Source organism: Rhinoraja longicauda, chromosome 26 (genome assembly GCF_053455715.1).
Source record: "Rhinoraja longicauda isolate Sanriku21f chromosome 26, sRhiLon1.1, whole genome shotgun sequence".
In the NCBI taxonomy this organism is placed as follows: Eukaryota; Metazoa; Chordata; class Chondrichthyes; order Rajiformes; family Arhynchobatidae; genus Rhinoraja; species Rhinoraja longicauda.
Window position 1 is genome coordinate 26,233,052 of NC_135978.1, and position 16,238 is coordinate 26,249,289.

The 16,238-nt window shown below is 44.7% G+C and overlaps 1 protein-coding gene across 5 annotated transcripts in view; it reads left to right on the forward strand.

Moving 5' to 3' along the window:
- ulk2 (unc-51 like autophagy activating kinase 2) overlaps positions 1 to 10,815 on the forward strand; it is a 111,346-nt gene extending 100,531 nt beyond the window's left edge. For all 5 annotated transcript variants that reach the window (XM_078422410.1, XM_078422409.1, XM_078422411.1 and 2 more), the window contains 5 exons: positions 1,336 to 1,514; positions 4,630 to 4,748; positions 5,394 to 5,551; positions 6,330 to 6,465; positions 8,353 to 10,815. In XM_078422410.1, the coding sequence (XP_078278536.1) occupies positions 1,336 to 1,514; positions 4,630 to 4,748; positions 5,394 to 5,551; positions 6,330 to 6,465; positions 8,353 to 8,420 (660 nt within the window). In that variant the 3' untranslated portion in view covers positions 8,421 to 10,815. The remainder of the gene's footprint in view (positions 1 to 1,335; positions 1,515 to 4,629; positions 4,749 to 5,393; positions 5,552 to 6,329; positions 6,466 to 8,352) is intronic.
- The last annotated feature ends 5,423 nt before the right edge of the window (positions 10,816 to 16,238 follow it).

A 16,238-nucleotide genomic window follows, 5' to 3' on the forward strand; every position in this document is an offset into this window, starting at 1 on the left:
CTCGTCTCACCTCACTGCTGGTCTCACTTCGCTGCGGAGTGTGAGGCCCGTTTATGTTGAGGGGGGAAGGGGTTAGGGGAGGGGGGCAGTGAGCCGTGGAGTGGGAGGACGAAGTAAGGGTCGGGTGGGGTGGAGGAAGGGAGGGGGAGAATGGGGGTAGGAGCGGAGTGGGGGAAGAGGGGTGGAGGGGAGGGGAGGGGTGGGCGGAAGTAGGGGGGAGGGGTGGGGGGGAGGGGTGGGGGGGAGTAGGTGGGGGGGGGAGTAGGAGAGGCGTTGGGGGGAGAAGGGTTGGGGGGGACATGGACCGTTGTGATTTGCTGTTGAAGACCTGGAGCAAGTATGTCTTCAATTAAATTAGGTATGTGCAGTTTTTCAAATGAAACTCTTTCTTCATAACTTAGTCATACATTTTATGACCATTGTTCTTTTATTCAATACCAAGAGAATTGGGATGTGTACGGAAAAAGCAAAATAGAAAAAACAACAATTTTTTCTTTGTTGTAAAAAGCATTTCTGTTCAATAACCTTTCTATAATAGTAGAATATACTCATGAAAGGCCTGACATTGTACATGTAGTCCAAGAACTACAGACTATTGGAAATAATAGTCATTTTTCACACGTGAATGTAGCGCAACGCGTACGCACATTTGGCGTGCATACTTTTTTTTGCTGAAAAGTTACATTACGCGCCATATTATGAATTTTGATGTAAAATTCTGAATTTTGGACATTAAAATTCTGAATTTGTAAAATCAAATGTTGGGAGTTCTGGCTTCATCCTGAAGGTATGACTGAAGTTGGCATTCTTTGTGAGGCAATCTTAACAGCATCAGAAAAATAAAATGTAGTTTCTCACAATCATCCTGGTGTACTATCGATTATTTCTTTTAACAAATTACCACGGCATTAGCTTGTGAATTGTTTGATTTCCTAAGAATAATGTTCAACCTACGATTATCATCAATATAATTTACATTCAGAGCCTAAGACTTTTATAATGATTTGTGAAACTGAAGTTGATGCAGTACTGTTGAAATTATTATTTTTTGTCTGACAAATAGGGACAATAAGTGCTGGAGTAACTCAGTGGGTCAGGCAGCATCTCTGGAAAACATGGATAGATGATGTTTCGGTTCAAGACCCTTCTTCAGACTGAAAAATATCCATCTTCTCTGGCGATGCCTGACTCGCTGAGTTTACTCCAGCGCTTTGAGTCCTTTTGCATATTAACTAGCATCTGCAGTTCTTTGTTTTTTACATTATTTTCAGTCTGGGATTGTTTTAAGTGTAGTCAGAAATAAAAGTAACTTTTCCTTCTGTCTGTTGATTGCAGAGAGAGCACACGGATACCTTGCGCCACCTGAATACGATGCTGACATTTGCAGAATGCATTATGGACATTGCAGCATTGAAAGGAGGCAACTTGGAGCTGGGGACCTCAGCTGCCTCTCTGTACCAAGTCCAGGAGAGCATCGTGGTTGACCAGATCAGCCGGCTCAGCAAGGAGTGGGGGTCAGTATTTGTGTTGTTGATCACATTGTGTGAGAAAAATCTCAAATCTGGAACTGCAACTTAAAATTTTGTTGCACTTAAATTTAGTTTATTTAGCATTTGGGTTAATTGATGCGAGTTCATATTATCCATTCAACGTTCACATTTCTTTAGTCAGAGGGTGGTGAATCTGTGGATTTATTTGCCACAGAAGGCTCTGGAGGCCGCCAATGGGTATTTTTAAGGCAGAGATAAATAGATTCTTGATTAGTATAGGAGTCAAGGCTTAAGGGGAGAAGACTGGAGAATGGGGTAAGGAGGGAGTGATAGATCAGCCATGATTGAATGGTGGAGTTGACTTGATGGGCCGAATGGCCTAATTCTGCTCCGATCACTTATGTCCTTATGAACGTGTCGGAGTCAACAACATTTTTCCCTTGAGTAATACGATGGAAATGTTAATGTTTCTAAAAGTATAAAAAAACAACCTTGGACTTTTGTTTTTCTGACACCATTACCTATTCTAAATGAGCAGTCAGCCAAAATATTTCTGGGGATCTGCCTCTCTGACTGATTGGAAATGATGGCACAAGTGGCACTAATTAACACATAATCCTGGATTTCCAAAAATCCTTCCCCTCTCTTTCCTGTGTACTCATTTCTTGCACTATCCTGCCCTTCCCCACCCCACCCTATCTATATCCCTCCCAATAGCTTTACATTTGTCTCCTCTTCTGTCCTTATCTGACACCCCTTTGTCTCCTTTTCAATCTGGCCTTTGTCCACCCATCTGCTACCTCACCTATATCCACCGATCTGAAGAAGGGTTTCGACCCAAAACATCACCCATTCCTTCTCTCCAGAGATGCTGCCTGACCCGCTGAGTCACTCCAGTATTTTGTGTCTACCTTCGATTTTAACTAGCATCTACGGGTTTTTTTCCTACACATGCTGCCTATCCTGCTGAGTTACTTCAGCACTATGTGTCTATTTTTTTGGTATAAACCAGCATCTGCAGTTTCTTGTTTCTGGAGTACTGACGTTGATAGAAAATTGGTTGGCAGACAGGAAACAAAGAGTAGGGATTAACGGGTCCCTTTCAGAATGGCAGGCAGTGACTCGTGGGGTACCGCCAGGCTCGGTGCTGGGACCGCAGCTATTTACAATATACATTAATGACTTGGATGAAGGGATAAAAAGGAACATTAGCAAATTTGCAGATGACACAAAGCTGGGTGGCAGTGTGAACTGTGAGGAGGATGCTATGAGGATGCAGGGTGACTTGGACAGGTTGTGTGAGTGGGCAGATGCATGGCAGATGTAGTTTAATGTGGATAAATGTGAGATTATCCACTTTGGTGGTAAGAACAGGAAGGCAGATTATTATCTGAATGGTGTCAAGTTAGGAAAAGGGGAAGTACAAAGAGATCTGGGTGTCCTTGTTCATCAGTCACTGAAAGTAAGCATGCAGGTACAGCAGGCAGTAAAGAAAGCTAATGGAATATTGGCCTTCATAACAAGAGGAGTTGAGTATAGGAGCAAAGAGGTCTTTCTGCAGTTGTACAGAGCCCCAGTGAGACTGCATCTGAAGTACTGTGTGCAGTTTTGGTCTCCAAATTTGAGGAAGGACATTCTTGCTATTGAGGGAGTGCAGCGTAGATTCACTTGGTTAAGTCCCGGAATGGCGGGACTGTCGTATGTTGAAAGACTGGAGCGACTGGGCTTGTATACACTGGAATTTAGAAGGATGAGAGGGGATCTTATTGAAACATGTAAGATTATTAAGGGATTAGACACGCTAGAGGCAGGAAACATGTTCCCAATGTTGGGGGAGTCCAGAACCAGGGGGCCACAGTTTAAGAATAAGGGGTAGGCCATTTAGAATGGAGATGAGGAAAAACTTTTTCACTCATAGTTGTAAATCTGTGGAATTCTCTGCCTCAGAAAGCAGTGGAGGCCAATTCTCTGGATGCTTTCAAGAGAGAGTTAGATAGAGCTCTTAATGATAGCAGAGGTATTTATTCACAAAATGCTGGAGTAACTCAGCAGGTCAGGCAGCATCTCACGAGAGAAGGAATGGGTGACGTTTCGGGTCGAGACCCTTCTTCAGACTGGGTTCCTTCTCTCTTGAGATGCTGCCTGACCTGCTGAGTTACTCCAGCATTTTGTGAATAAATGCTTTCGATTTGTACCAGCATCTGCAGCTATTTTCTTATACTTAATGATAGCGGAGTCAGGGGGTATGGGGAGAGGGCAGGATACTGATTGTGGATGATCAGCCATGATCACATTGAATGGCGGTGTTGGCTCGAAGGGCCGAATGGCCTACACCTGCACCTATTGTCTATTGTCCACTGTTTCCATCTATCTCTTTTTCTAGGCTTTATCCCGCCCACAACGCTTTTCCATCTTTCTTCCCACTACTACGATCAGTTTGCCCCTAATGTGCAGGGTGTGCATACCAACCATCTCCTATCCGTTCCGTCAATAGATACTGCCTGACCCGCTGAGTTACTCCGGCGCTTTGTGTTTTGCTCATGATTCCAGCATCTGCAGTTCCTTGTCTCCTTTAGTTCCACAGATGCCTCCTGACCAACTGCCTCCTGCAGCAGTTTGTTTTTAGCCCCTGGTTTTCTTTCACACTGGTAAATCTTATTGTTCATCTGAGATTATTAAACAAACCAGTTGACAGCAGTCTGCTGCCATAAAGACCAAAGTATATCCCTGTCCAGGATTTAAAGGATGGTAGAGCTGCTGCCTCACAGTGCCAAAGACCAAGGTTTGATCCTGACCTCGGGAACTGCCTGTGTGGAATTTGCACGTTCTCCCTGTGACCACGTGGGTTTGCTCCGATTTGCTCCCACATTTGAAAAACCAGCGGGTTTGTGTTAATTAATTGGCCTCTGTAAATTGCCCCGAGAGTGTAGAGAGTGGATGCGAAAGTGGGATAACATAGAACGAGTGTGAATGGGTGATCGATTGTCGTTATGGACTCGATGGGTCGCAGGGTCTCTTTCCATGCTGCATCTTTCAATCAATCGATCGATCCTTCCTAAATATTACTGTTGGGGTTCTTGAAGATATTTGTTGGCTGACTCAATTTTATATAAAGGTTAACGCTGCCTTCATCCTGCAGACAAGTGGAGCAGCTTGTGCTGTACATGAAAGGAGCACAACTGTTAGCATCTTCTTTGCACCTTGCCAAAGACCGGGTTAAATCAAACAAGCTGAACCCATCCACAGCAGTCAAACAAGGTACTGACAGCTTTGTTTATGGAAATCCAATACGTTGGTTCATTGGCATGATCTTAATCTGGGGCCAGGAGGGAAAAGGGACTATTTCAGTAGGGTGGGGTAAATCTGTGCGTTTAAATGATTTTGCAAGGCCAAATGAGAATTGTTCAATGAAAAAAGGTTTCTAATCCCTCTTCGAACTTTGTGACATGCAATTTGATATCCTCCTTCAGTTCTGCAGTCATTTAGTCAGACTTAAATAATGTGCTATGTACAAGCTCTCCGAGGCTTTCAGAATATGAAACATAATGCAAGCTCCATCTTCAGTCCCCTGTGTTTCACCTGACCTTGCTGTGCTTGCAGATGCAATTGAGGCAGAAAGATTGTTAATTCCCATTGCACTGCTTTCTGCAAAAGAGGCAGAGAGCAAAACATTGCCTTAATGCCAATTCGTGGGTGCATTGCCAATTAAATGCTTGCAGCTAGACGCGAAAGTCAAAGCTGTTTATTAAAGCATTGTGGGTCATTGTGTGCATTGGAAGATCATTGCATGCATTAATCATGGCAGCGGCTTAAAATTCAGAAATAATGTCCTTGTTGGCTGAAGTTATGAAAATGCCTTTTGTAAAATGTGTTACTAATCATGCTACATGTTCTCTTGGACAGTTGTTAAAAATTTGAATGAGCGTTACAAGTGTTGCATCTCATTTTGCAAGAAACTTACGGAGAAGCTGAATCGTTTCTTCTCCGATAAGCAGAGGTTTGTGGATGAAATCAACAGTGTTACTGCGGAGAAACTGATTTACAGCTACGCTGTGGAAATGGTAAGTCTCGTGTGTTTGTACCCAACATGTCTGCTTTCAAGTGTATTTCTGACGGGAAAGAATGATTTGAGTTTTATTACAAGACATCTATGCTGTATAGCTCTATTTCCATCCTGTATGACTCTGGATCTAGTGCAGATGGACATCTTGGTCGGCATGGGCAAGTCGGGCTGAAGGGCCTGTTTCCATGTTGCATTACTTTATGTGGGACTAGTGTAGATGGGCATCTTGGTCGGCATGGAAAGGTTGGGCCAAAGAGCCTGTTTCCATGCTGCTTGACTCTATGTGGAACTAGTGCACATGGGCATTGGGGTCAACTTAGACAAGTTGGGCTGAAGAGCCTGTTTCCATAGTGGGTGGGGCATCTTAGTTGGCATGGACAAGCTTGCCGAAGAGCATGTTTCCGTGCTGTATGACTGTGGGACTATTGTAGATGGGGCATCTTGATCGGCGTGGACAGGTTTGGCTAAAAGGCTTGTTTCCGTGATGTATGACTGTGAGACTAGGTGAAGGTGAAGCATCTTGGTTGGTTTGTAAGTGTGTGTGTGTGTACATGTATAATTTAGCTGCAACTTTTAGTTCTAAATGGCATGACACTGCTTAAAATGTGGTGATGCAGCCAGTCTATTTTGTCGCACTCTCGCTGTCTGAATGACAGCTTGCATCTGCACAGCTCCTCTAAGGAAGGTACCCCTCAGATTATATTGTTGCAGCGCTGAATTAGCATGGTACATTAAACATCTTGAGTTGTCAGCTACTGTCTTTGTTGCAAATCCAGGTGCAGTCAGCAGCACTCGATGAAATGTTTCAGCAAACGGAAGACATCACTTATCGGTACCACAAAGCAGCCTTGCTGCTGGAAGGCTTGACAAAGACACTACAAGACCCTGCTGACATTGACAACATTCTCAAATGTAAGGACAAGTATAAAGATGGGTCAATTCAAAGTCCTGAACCTGTGTTGTTGATCAGTGCAGATTCTTGTCCGTTGAAAGACTAGGACTTTCTCTCTCTGCCATGCAGTATACTTGCACCACTGTTCATTTCATTCCTCTGAATCAAAACTAGAAAGTTTAATGAAGATTTCTGCAGGATTAGTTCATGTGCATCCCGACCTCATCAGCGGGATTTGATCCCCGAGATAGTTAAACTCAGCCAGCATCACAGGCACTATGATGAGTCTCGGTACTTTTAGCACTACGTTCGTTATAGGAGCAGAATTAGGCCATCCTACTCCGCCATTCAATCATGGCTGATCCACCTTTCCCTCTCAACCCCAATCTCCTGCCTTCTCCCCTTAAACCCTGACACCCTTACTAATCAAGAATCTGTTCATCTCCTCCTGAAAAATATCCGATTTCCTCTTCCACTCACATCCCTCCCCCCAGCTTTGCATTTCACTCCTCCTACACTCCTCCTACACCTTTTTGTCATCTCTGGCCTTTGGCACTATCTCCACCCATCTGCTAATCAGCCCCCTCCTCACTCCCCACCTGTTTCCATCTATCACTCGCCCGCTTTGTCCTGCCCCCACCTCTCTTCCAGCTTTCTCCTCACTCCTACAATCAGTCTGATGAAGGGTCCCGACCCAAAACGTTATCTGTCTACTCCCTCTATAGATGGATTCATTAGTCAGTTTCCCCGCAAACCATTACTGCTTAGCGATGCAGCTCACTCAAGAGTTGATGTATTGATCTGCATTTACAAATGCTAATGGAAGCTCGTCTTGCCCTACTTCTGCATCCTCCCTCTAATCAACTGCATTCATTCATGCAACCTCCTTTGCCCTGCCAGGTTCTCCATCACTGATAACAAAGTAGCTAGCTGTCACCACCCTGTTCTTTGCAATATGTTCTTTACTCCAGCCCCACCTTGTCTCTTCCCATGCTTGGTACCTTGAGATGATACTTAAGGGTACGGTGGTACAGCGGTAGAGTTGCTGCCTTACAGCACTAGAGACCCGGGTTTGACTACGGGTGCTGTATGTACGGAGTTTGTAAGTTCTCCATATGGCGTTCGTGGGTTTTCTCCGGGATCTTTGGTTTCTTCCCACGCTCCAAAGGCGTACAGGTTTGTAGGTTAATTGGCTTGATATAATTGTAAATTGTCCCTCATGTGTAGGAATGTTTTCGCGTGCGGGGATCTCTGGTCGGCTTGGACTTGGTGGGCCAAAGGGCCTGTTTCCGCGCTGAATCTCCAAAATTAAAAGTGCATATCTCTTTAATCATGCTTTCTCCAGTTGTACTGTTTTACATGGGAGAAGTAGACACAACAACCTGGAGTGTGAAGACCCAATCTTTCAATCAATCATTACTTTGCGTAGCAAGGGCAATCTCTTTATCCTGTTACTTACAGAAGTGTGTGTCTGCTGAAGTACATCGACTGAAATTTACTTCAAAAGCTGTAAACTCAGTTCAGTGCATTGTATCTTTAATTCCCTGCTAGAGCAGTTGGAATGATTCAATGGGGTAAATTAAGTGCAGTGGGGAATATTTCTGCTTATGTAAGCCCATGATCTTTTTTAAATCATTGAACAAAGCAGCACCTTGCCTCTGGTCTGCCAGTAGCACCGATGGGTAGGGACGGTTTATTTAGGTTGTGACCTTGTGCTGAGAGGTTCCTGGGACACTGTGCCCTGTCCAACACCGTAATATTTGGAAAGGTGCAACACTGAGTGGGCAGAGCCACAAATGAATCGTTGAAAGATCATGGTCAGTTTTGTGTGGATCGCACTTGGTAAGTGGAGGCAGACCAGCTGGCAGATGAATTTTTAATTGAATGTCTTGTTTTTGTTTTTGCAGACAAAACCAGTATTGAGCGCAGACTCTCAGCGCTGTGTCACGGCACGGTGGCTTTGTATGATAACTAGCCTTGTGAAATGGACCACACGCATCAATGCAGGGACCAGCACCACCTCTCCTCAGATCTTTGGAGTTGCCTTTATCCCCCAACCCTGCTCCCCTCCCACCCAACCCCTTCATTTGGACAACTGTTCGTGCTGGGTTTATTTAATTCTCTGGAGCCTCTGCCAATCCACCAGGTGAAGAAGGATTGACTTTTGTTTTAGAAGAGTTACCAAAGAGGAGTTCTTGTTTCAAGAGAAAGGAATTTTACGTATAAATGCAGATTAATACTTCTGGGGAAAACCGTCTCAGCAATGTAGCATATTCTTTCATTTCAGTTTTCTTCAAAGTGGCAAAGTGTGAGGCAGTTACTGGGTCCGGCATCCAAAGCCACTTACTGCCGGAGTGTGTTCACGCAAGCACGGGAGTAAAACTGAAGCTTCTGCTTTCATCGCAGAACTCATGGGGTACTTGGAAACGTGCACTTGGAAAAATAACTAGGCTCACAAAGGAACTCCGCGTCACAAAGGAACTCCGCGCCCTGTCTGATCAGCTTGCGGTGGCGCACCCAGGGTGGCTGGTTCACGGTGACAGGTTGCGTTTCTGTCAGAGAAACCTTTTACCTTTTTATAAGAGACACTTGTGGTGTGATCAGCAACTTGCCGAGTTTGTACCATTTGCCTGGGTCCCTGCACAGCCATTCGGAGGCATGCTTTGTCTTGTATCTTCTGATGCCACATCAAATGCATCTCAACCCACAGAAACCAATCAAGGAGAAGATGTGCACTTTATGTGAATAAGAATTTGGCAGCCGGGCAGCGAGAGATGGCGTGTCCCTCCCCACCAAGTAAACCAGAAGGCAAACTGGGTGCCACCGTGGATGGACAACGCGAGGGGATTTTCTTGTTTTTATTTTTTGTGTGTGTGTGGCTCCCTACGTTTCTTGAAATGGTGAAGACTTTGCTCCTTCAGACAACCACTTCTGATTGCACTACTACAGACCTTTGAGCATCCTTTATCACGTTACGCCGAACTCATAAAATGGAGCACCTTAAACGCTGCATAGAAGGAATGGAAAAATGTAAAGGAAAAAACAGTAAACTCCCAGCAGTATGAGCTCCATTACATTTGACAAAGGACATTTTAATGTTTGTTTTGAAGCTAAAGGCACAGAGTGCTTGACACTTCAACTCAAAAGACTGCAAAAAAAATAGCCTGTATTATTACAAGCCTTTCCATTTTTTTTACATATTAAATACTTGAGTAGTTCATATAGTGCAACTATCTGTATATAATGAAACTAGTTCTTTTTTCCTCTCCTTTTAGCCAGTGTTTGCTGACTTTTAACCGATATTTTTGGGCTGGCTTTATGTTGTGCATGTGATAAGTGTGATTGTGCCACAGGGCCTATTAACATTACTAATAATGCTGTTTCTGCAGACGGTATTATGTTGATCAAGCAATTTTCCTGTAGGTTGAGAACCCATTGTGCAGACTAATGTAATACCTGATCTTTTTCAGGGGTGGAAAAAAGTTTTGGGACTCTGGTAACCAAATAAGCACAATTGTTTCTTTGTATTTTGTGTGATTAGGGTGAATGAGGGAAGTTAAGAGGGTACTGTGCAGACTGGTGGAGGATTATGGCTAACTAATATAGCTCACAAGGTGGAGGCGTTCAGAGAGTGGTTGACTGTCCATTTTATTTCTTTTTCAATAATTAAAAAGTAGTTGGTAAGTTAGAAAGGAATCGACGTTTAAAATAAGCCTGCGTGGTACGGTACTTGAGTTGGGAGCAGGAAGTGATTAGCTGCTCTGTCCCTTCATCTCCAGTCTATCAGCTCTTGTTCCCTTTTGAAAGGAATTGCATGCTTTTGGTGATTTGTACATCATTGTTTAACTGCCCAACAGATCCGGCCAGAAGTGGCATTCACGGTCTCCCACCGAACAATTCCCGTGGCATTCTTTTCCAGAGTTGTTCAATATTTTTTCCACCCTTCAGCATTTATTTAGTTGTCCATTTAAAAAAAATTGTTTCTCATCTGCTCAAGTACTTGAATATTAAACATTAACAATCATGTTTAATCTCCCAGCGACGGTCTGTTGGAAATATTTTCACTGTAGCAATTTGGCTTGTTTATGAAGCGTGTCACCGGTTTAATTTTTCTCCCCCTCACTTTATTTTATGAAAAGAAACTAATGTGTACATTTATTTATCTGTAAGCGATTCCATTAATTTTGAAGATTTTTATTTATAAAATATTTGTACTATTAGATCTTTAATAGTGTTTCTACCTCTCATTGTGTATAATGGCATGCATACTCTTTAAGAAATCAGGTTGCAGACACATTCATTTGTTATTTAGCAGCCTTTTTAATATGGCCTGTATAGATGTACATTAAGAAGCCGGAAATAAAATTGTCCTGGAATAATAATAGAAAGGCTGTATTGAATTACTTTGTGTTTTAGTTACATTTTGCAATTTACTGACTACACAGTCAGAAGTAGGTGCCTCTTCATGTTTTCCTTTATATACGTATTAGTTGGGTAGTGTGAAATCTGAACATATTGGTGAATGAGGAAATGGTATTTTCTGCCCGGTTCTCTGCAACCTTCATTAATCTCCCTGTGGAGAGCACCTGATGTCATTCGACATTCACTTGTAACACTGCATCTGAGGAAGAAAAGCCATCTGCAGAGATTAAATTCAAACCTATTGGAGAATATTAGTTATAAGGAGAGATTGGACAAACCTGGCAAAAGGACACAACGTGCTGGAGTAACACAGCTGTAAGGCAGCATCCCTGGAGTTTACGGCACGGTAGCGCAGCGGTAGAGTTGCTGCTTTACAGCGAATGCAGTGCCGGAGACTCAGGTTCGATCCTGACTACGGGTGCTGCACTGTAAGGAGTTTGTACGTTCTCCCCGTGACCTGCGTGGGTTTTCTCCGAGGTCTTCGGTTTCCTCCCACACTCCAAAGACGTACAGGTATGTAGGTTAATTGGCTGGGTAAATGTAAAAAATTGTCCCTAGTGGGTGTAGGATAGTGTTAATGTACGGGGATCACTGGGCGGCACGGACTTGGAGGGCCGAAAAGGCCTGTTTCCGGCTGTATATATATGATATGATATGATATGATACTCCAGCAATTTTGTAAACCAGCATCTGCAGTTCCTTGTTTCTACATTTGGACAAACAATAGACAATAGACAATAGGTGCAGGAGTAGGCCATTCAGCCCTTCGAGCCAGCACCGCCATTCAATGCGATCATGGCTGATCACTCTCAATCAGTACCCCGTTCCTGCCTTCTCCCCATACCCCCTCACTCCGCTATCCTTAAGAGCTCTATCCAGCTCTCTCTTGAAAGCATCCAACGAACTAGCCTCCACTGCCTTCTGAGGCAGAGAATTCCACACCTTCACCACCCTCTGACTGAAAAAGTTCTTCCTCATCTCCGTTCTAAATGGCCTACCCCTTATTCTTAAACTGTGGCCCCTTGTTCTGGACTCCCCCAACATTGGGAACATGTTATCTGCCTCTAATGTGTCCAATCCCCTAATTATCTTATATGTTTCAATAAGATCCCCCCTCATCCTTCTAAATTCCAGTGTATACAAGCCCAATCGCTCCAGCCTTTCAACATACGACAGTCCCGCCATTCCGGGAATTAACCTAGTGAACCTACGCTGCATGCCCTCCATAGCAAGAATATCCTTCCTCAAATTTGGAGACCAAAACTGCACACAGTACACCAGGTGCGGTCTCACCAGGGCCCGGTACAACTGTAGAAGGACCTCTTTGCTCCTATACTCAACTCCTCTTGTTACGAAGGCCAACATTCCATTGGCTTTCTTCACTGCCTGCTGTACCTGCATGCTTCCTTTCATTGACTGATGCACTAGGACACCCAGATCTCGTTGAACTCCCCCTCCTCCTAACTTGACACCATTCAGATAATAATCTGCCTTTCTATTCTTACTTCCAAAGTGAATAACCTCACACTTATCTACATTAAACTGCATCTGCCATGTATCCGCCCACTCACACAACCTGTCCAAGTCACCCTGCAGCCTTATTGCATCTTCCTCACAATTCACACTACCCCCCAACTTAGTATCATCTGCAAACTTGCTAATGGTACTTTTAATCCCTTCGTCTAAGTCATTAATGTATATCGTAAATAGCTGGGGTCCCAGCACCGAACCTTGCGGTACCCCACTGGTCACTGCCTGCCATTCCGAAAGGGACCCATTTATCCCCACTCTTTACTTTCTGTCTGTCAACCAATTTTCTATCCATGTCAGTACCCTACCCCCAATACCATGTGCCCTAATTTTGCCCACTAATCTCCTATGTGGGACCTTGTCGAAGGTTTTCTGAAAGTCGAGGTACACCACATCCACTGACTCTCCCTTGTTAATTTTCCTAGTTACATCCTCAAAAAATTCCAGTAGATTTGTCAAGCATGATTTCCCCTTCGTAAATCCATGCTGACTCGGAATGATCCCGTTACTGCTATCCAAATGCTCAGCAATTTCGTCTTTTATAATTGACTCCAGCATCTTCCCCACCACTGATGTCAGACTAACTGGTCTATAATTACCCGTTTTCTCTCTCCCTCCTTTCTTAAAAAGTGGGATAACATTTGCTATCCTCCAATCCACAGAAACTGATCCTGAATCTATAGAACATTGAAAAATGATCTCCAATGCTTCCACTATTTCTAGAGCCACCTCCTTAAGTACTCTGGGATGCAGACCATCAGGCCCTGGGGATTTATCAGCCTTCAGTCCCATCAGTCTACCCAAAACCATTTCCTGCCTAATGTGGATTTCCTTCAGTTCCTCCATCACCCTAGGTTCTCCGGCCCCTAGAACATTTGGGAGATTGTGTGTATCTTCCTCAGTGAAGACAGATCCAAAGTAACGGTTTAACTCGTCTGCCATTTCTTTGTTCCCCATAATAAATTCCCCTGCTTCTGTCTTCAAAACCACTCAAACCTGTTGTGTTTTCTCTGGAGTGTCGGAGGCGGAGGGGAGACCTAATAGAAGTATACAAAATTTACGAGTCGTCCTTAAATACAGGAAAGGTGCCGGAAGACTGGAGGGTGGCAAATGTGCTTCTTTTCAAGAAGGGCTGCCGGGAAAATGCAGAGAACTATAGGCTGGTGAGCTTAACATCTGTAGTTGGAAAGTTACTAGAGAGTATTCGGAGGGTACAGGCATTTGGAAGGGCAAGGGCTGATTAGGGATAGTCAACATGGTTTTGTTCGTGGGAGGTCGTGTCTCACAAATCTGATCGATTTTTTTGAAAACGTGACCACATAGATTGATGTAGATGTTGTGTACAAGGACTTCAGTAAAGCATTCGACAAGGTTCCGCATGGTAGGCTGCTCTGGAAGGTTAGATCGCATAGGATGAATGGATAGCAAATTGGCTCCATGGAAGGAAGCAGAGGGTGATGGTGGAAGGTTGCTTCTCAGATTGGAGACCTGTGACTAGTGGTGTGCCTCAGAGTTCGGTGCTGGGCCCGTGACTGTTTGTCATCTACATCAATGATTTGGATGAGAACATACAGGGCAAGATTAGCAGGTTTGCTGATGATACAAAAGTGAGTGGTTTTGCAGACAGTGATGATGGTTGTGAAAAATTACAGCAGGATCTGGATCGATTGGCCAGGTGGGTAGAATGGTTGATGGAATTTAATACAGAGAACTGCAAGGTGTTGCATTTTGGGACGTCGAACAAGGGCAGGACCTACACAGTAAATGGTAGGCCTCTGGGTAGTGTAGAGCAGAGGGACCTAGGCGTACAGGTGGATGGTTCCTTGAAGGTCGAGTCGCAGATGGATAAGGTGATCAAAGAGGTTTATGCCATTTTGTCGTTCATCAGTCAGCGTATTGAGTATAGAAGTTGGGAGGTCATATAAGACATTGGTGAGACCGCGTTTAGAAAATTGTATTCAGTTCTGGGCACCATGTTATAGGAGAGATATAGTCAAGGCTGGGTCTCTATTCCATGGTGCGCAGGAGGATGCGGGGAGATCTTATAAAGATATACAAAATCATGAGAGGAATAGATCGGAGGACATAGGTTCAAGGTGAAGGGGAAAAGATTTAATAGGAATCAGGGGTAACTTTTTCACACAAAGGGTGGTAGGTGTATGGAACAAGCTGCCAGAGGAGGTAGTTGAAGCTGGGACTATCCCACCGTTTAAGAAACAGACAGGTACATGGATAGGGACAGGTTTGGAGGGATATGGACCAAGCGCAGGCAAGTGGGACCAGTGTAGCTGGGACGATGTTGGCCAGTGTGGACATGTTGGGCCGAAGGGCCTGTTTCCACACTGTATCATTCTATGACTAATGATTTCCATAGGTCTGGTGGACAGTCGGAATCTTTTTACCAAGGTGGAAATGTCAAAAACTAGAGGGCATAGCTTTTAAGGTAAGAGGGGCAAAATTTAAAAGAGATATGCTGAGCCAAGTTTTGTTTTACACAGTGGTGGGTGCTTGGATCGGGCTGCCAGGGGTGGTAGTGGAGGCAGATGCGATAGGAACATTTGAGAGGCTTTTGGATGGATATGCAGGAAAAGGAGAGATGTGGATGCAGGCAGAGGAAATGAGTTTAACCTGGCATTATGTTCAGCACGGACAGTGTGGACTGAAGAGCCTGTTCCTGTGCTGGACTGTTCTATGTTCTATTAACGTGGATTCTTCCATTTCGGAGGAACCTGCACTCTTCTTATGAATCCAGATCTCGAGGAACAAAAGATCCCCAGTCATTCAGTGGATGGGAGACATTACAATTTTACCATACCCTGAACTAAAGCTCGTGTTTTTCACGCCACATTGCTGCATGTTGACTGGAATTGAAATCCTTTCACTGAAGCTCCTCTTCCAACCCCTGGCCAAGGATGGCAAGGAGCTCCATCAATCTGCACTGACCAAAGTTTACGGCGGCCAATTCACCTGCCAGCGTCTCGTTGGGATGTGGGAGGAAGTGGCACGGTCACGCAAGGAGAGCGTCCAAATTGGGCGCAGTCTGCCCCTAGGGTCACCATGGCCACAGCACAACTGCCTTCCCTAGCGAGAGGGACCCTCCCAGACAAATCCATTATGTGCCGTCCAAGTCTGACTACCGATGCACGCTGCCTTGGGGCAGCTGCTGTGGAGAAGAGACCGTCGCCCACCTCTTCGCAGAGTGTGGGATATGCGAAGGGCGTCCGGAGGATGATGTAAACTATGTCCTCGGCACGGTCATCCCGATCAGCTCTGTAACACGGAACTCCCGAATCTACAGGCTGTTCCCAGGGACACATTCGGAGACTGGCACAAAGTGCTGTTGGAAGGTCATCAAAGATGCTCTTTGGTCGGCCCGAACCTTGTTGACCTCCCAGCGGAGCGAGATGTCAGTCAGGGAATGTTGACGACTGGCCCGCTCCAGACTGCAGGGGTGCGTGCTGAGGGGCGCACTGAAGCTCGGTGCCACAAACGCCAAGGCTATGTGGGGGAGGACCACAGTCTAGGGCCCTTCCGCTGCTGGACATTGAGGGACTGCTTCTGGTGGGGGGGAAACTTCAAACTCCATAAGGGATATCACCCCAGGGAGCCTGGTGAGTGGCGATGGTATTTCCTTTACAGATAGGTGTATGGGTTACTGTATGATACTATTGAAAACATGACGTTTTTGCACTTTTTATTATGTGTATATTTTTATTCTGAATAAAATTTATGTTTGGCATTTTTTTTAAAGAATCCATAATCTAGAGCATCTTCCATAACTTCTCGATATCCCGATGTGTTTGGCAGACAATGTAGTCTCTCTGCGGCAACTGCAAGAAAG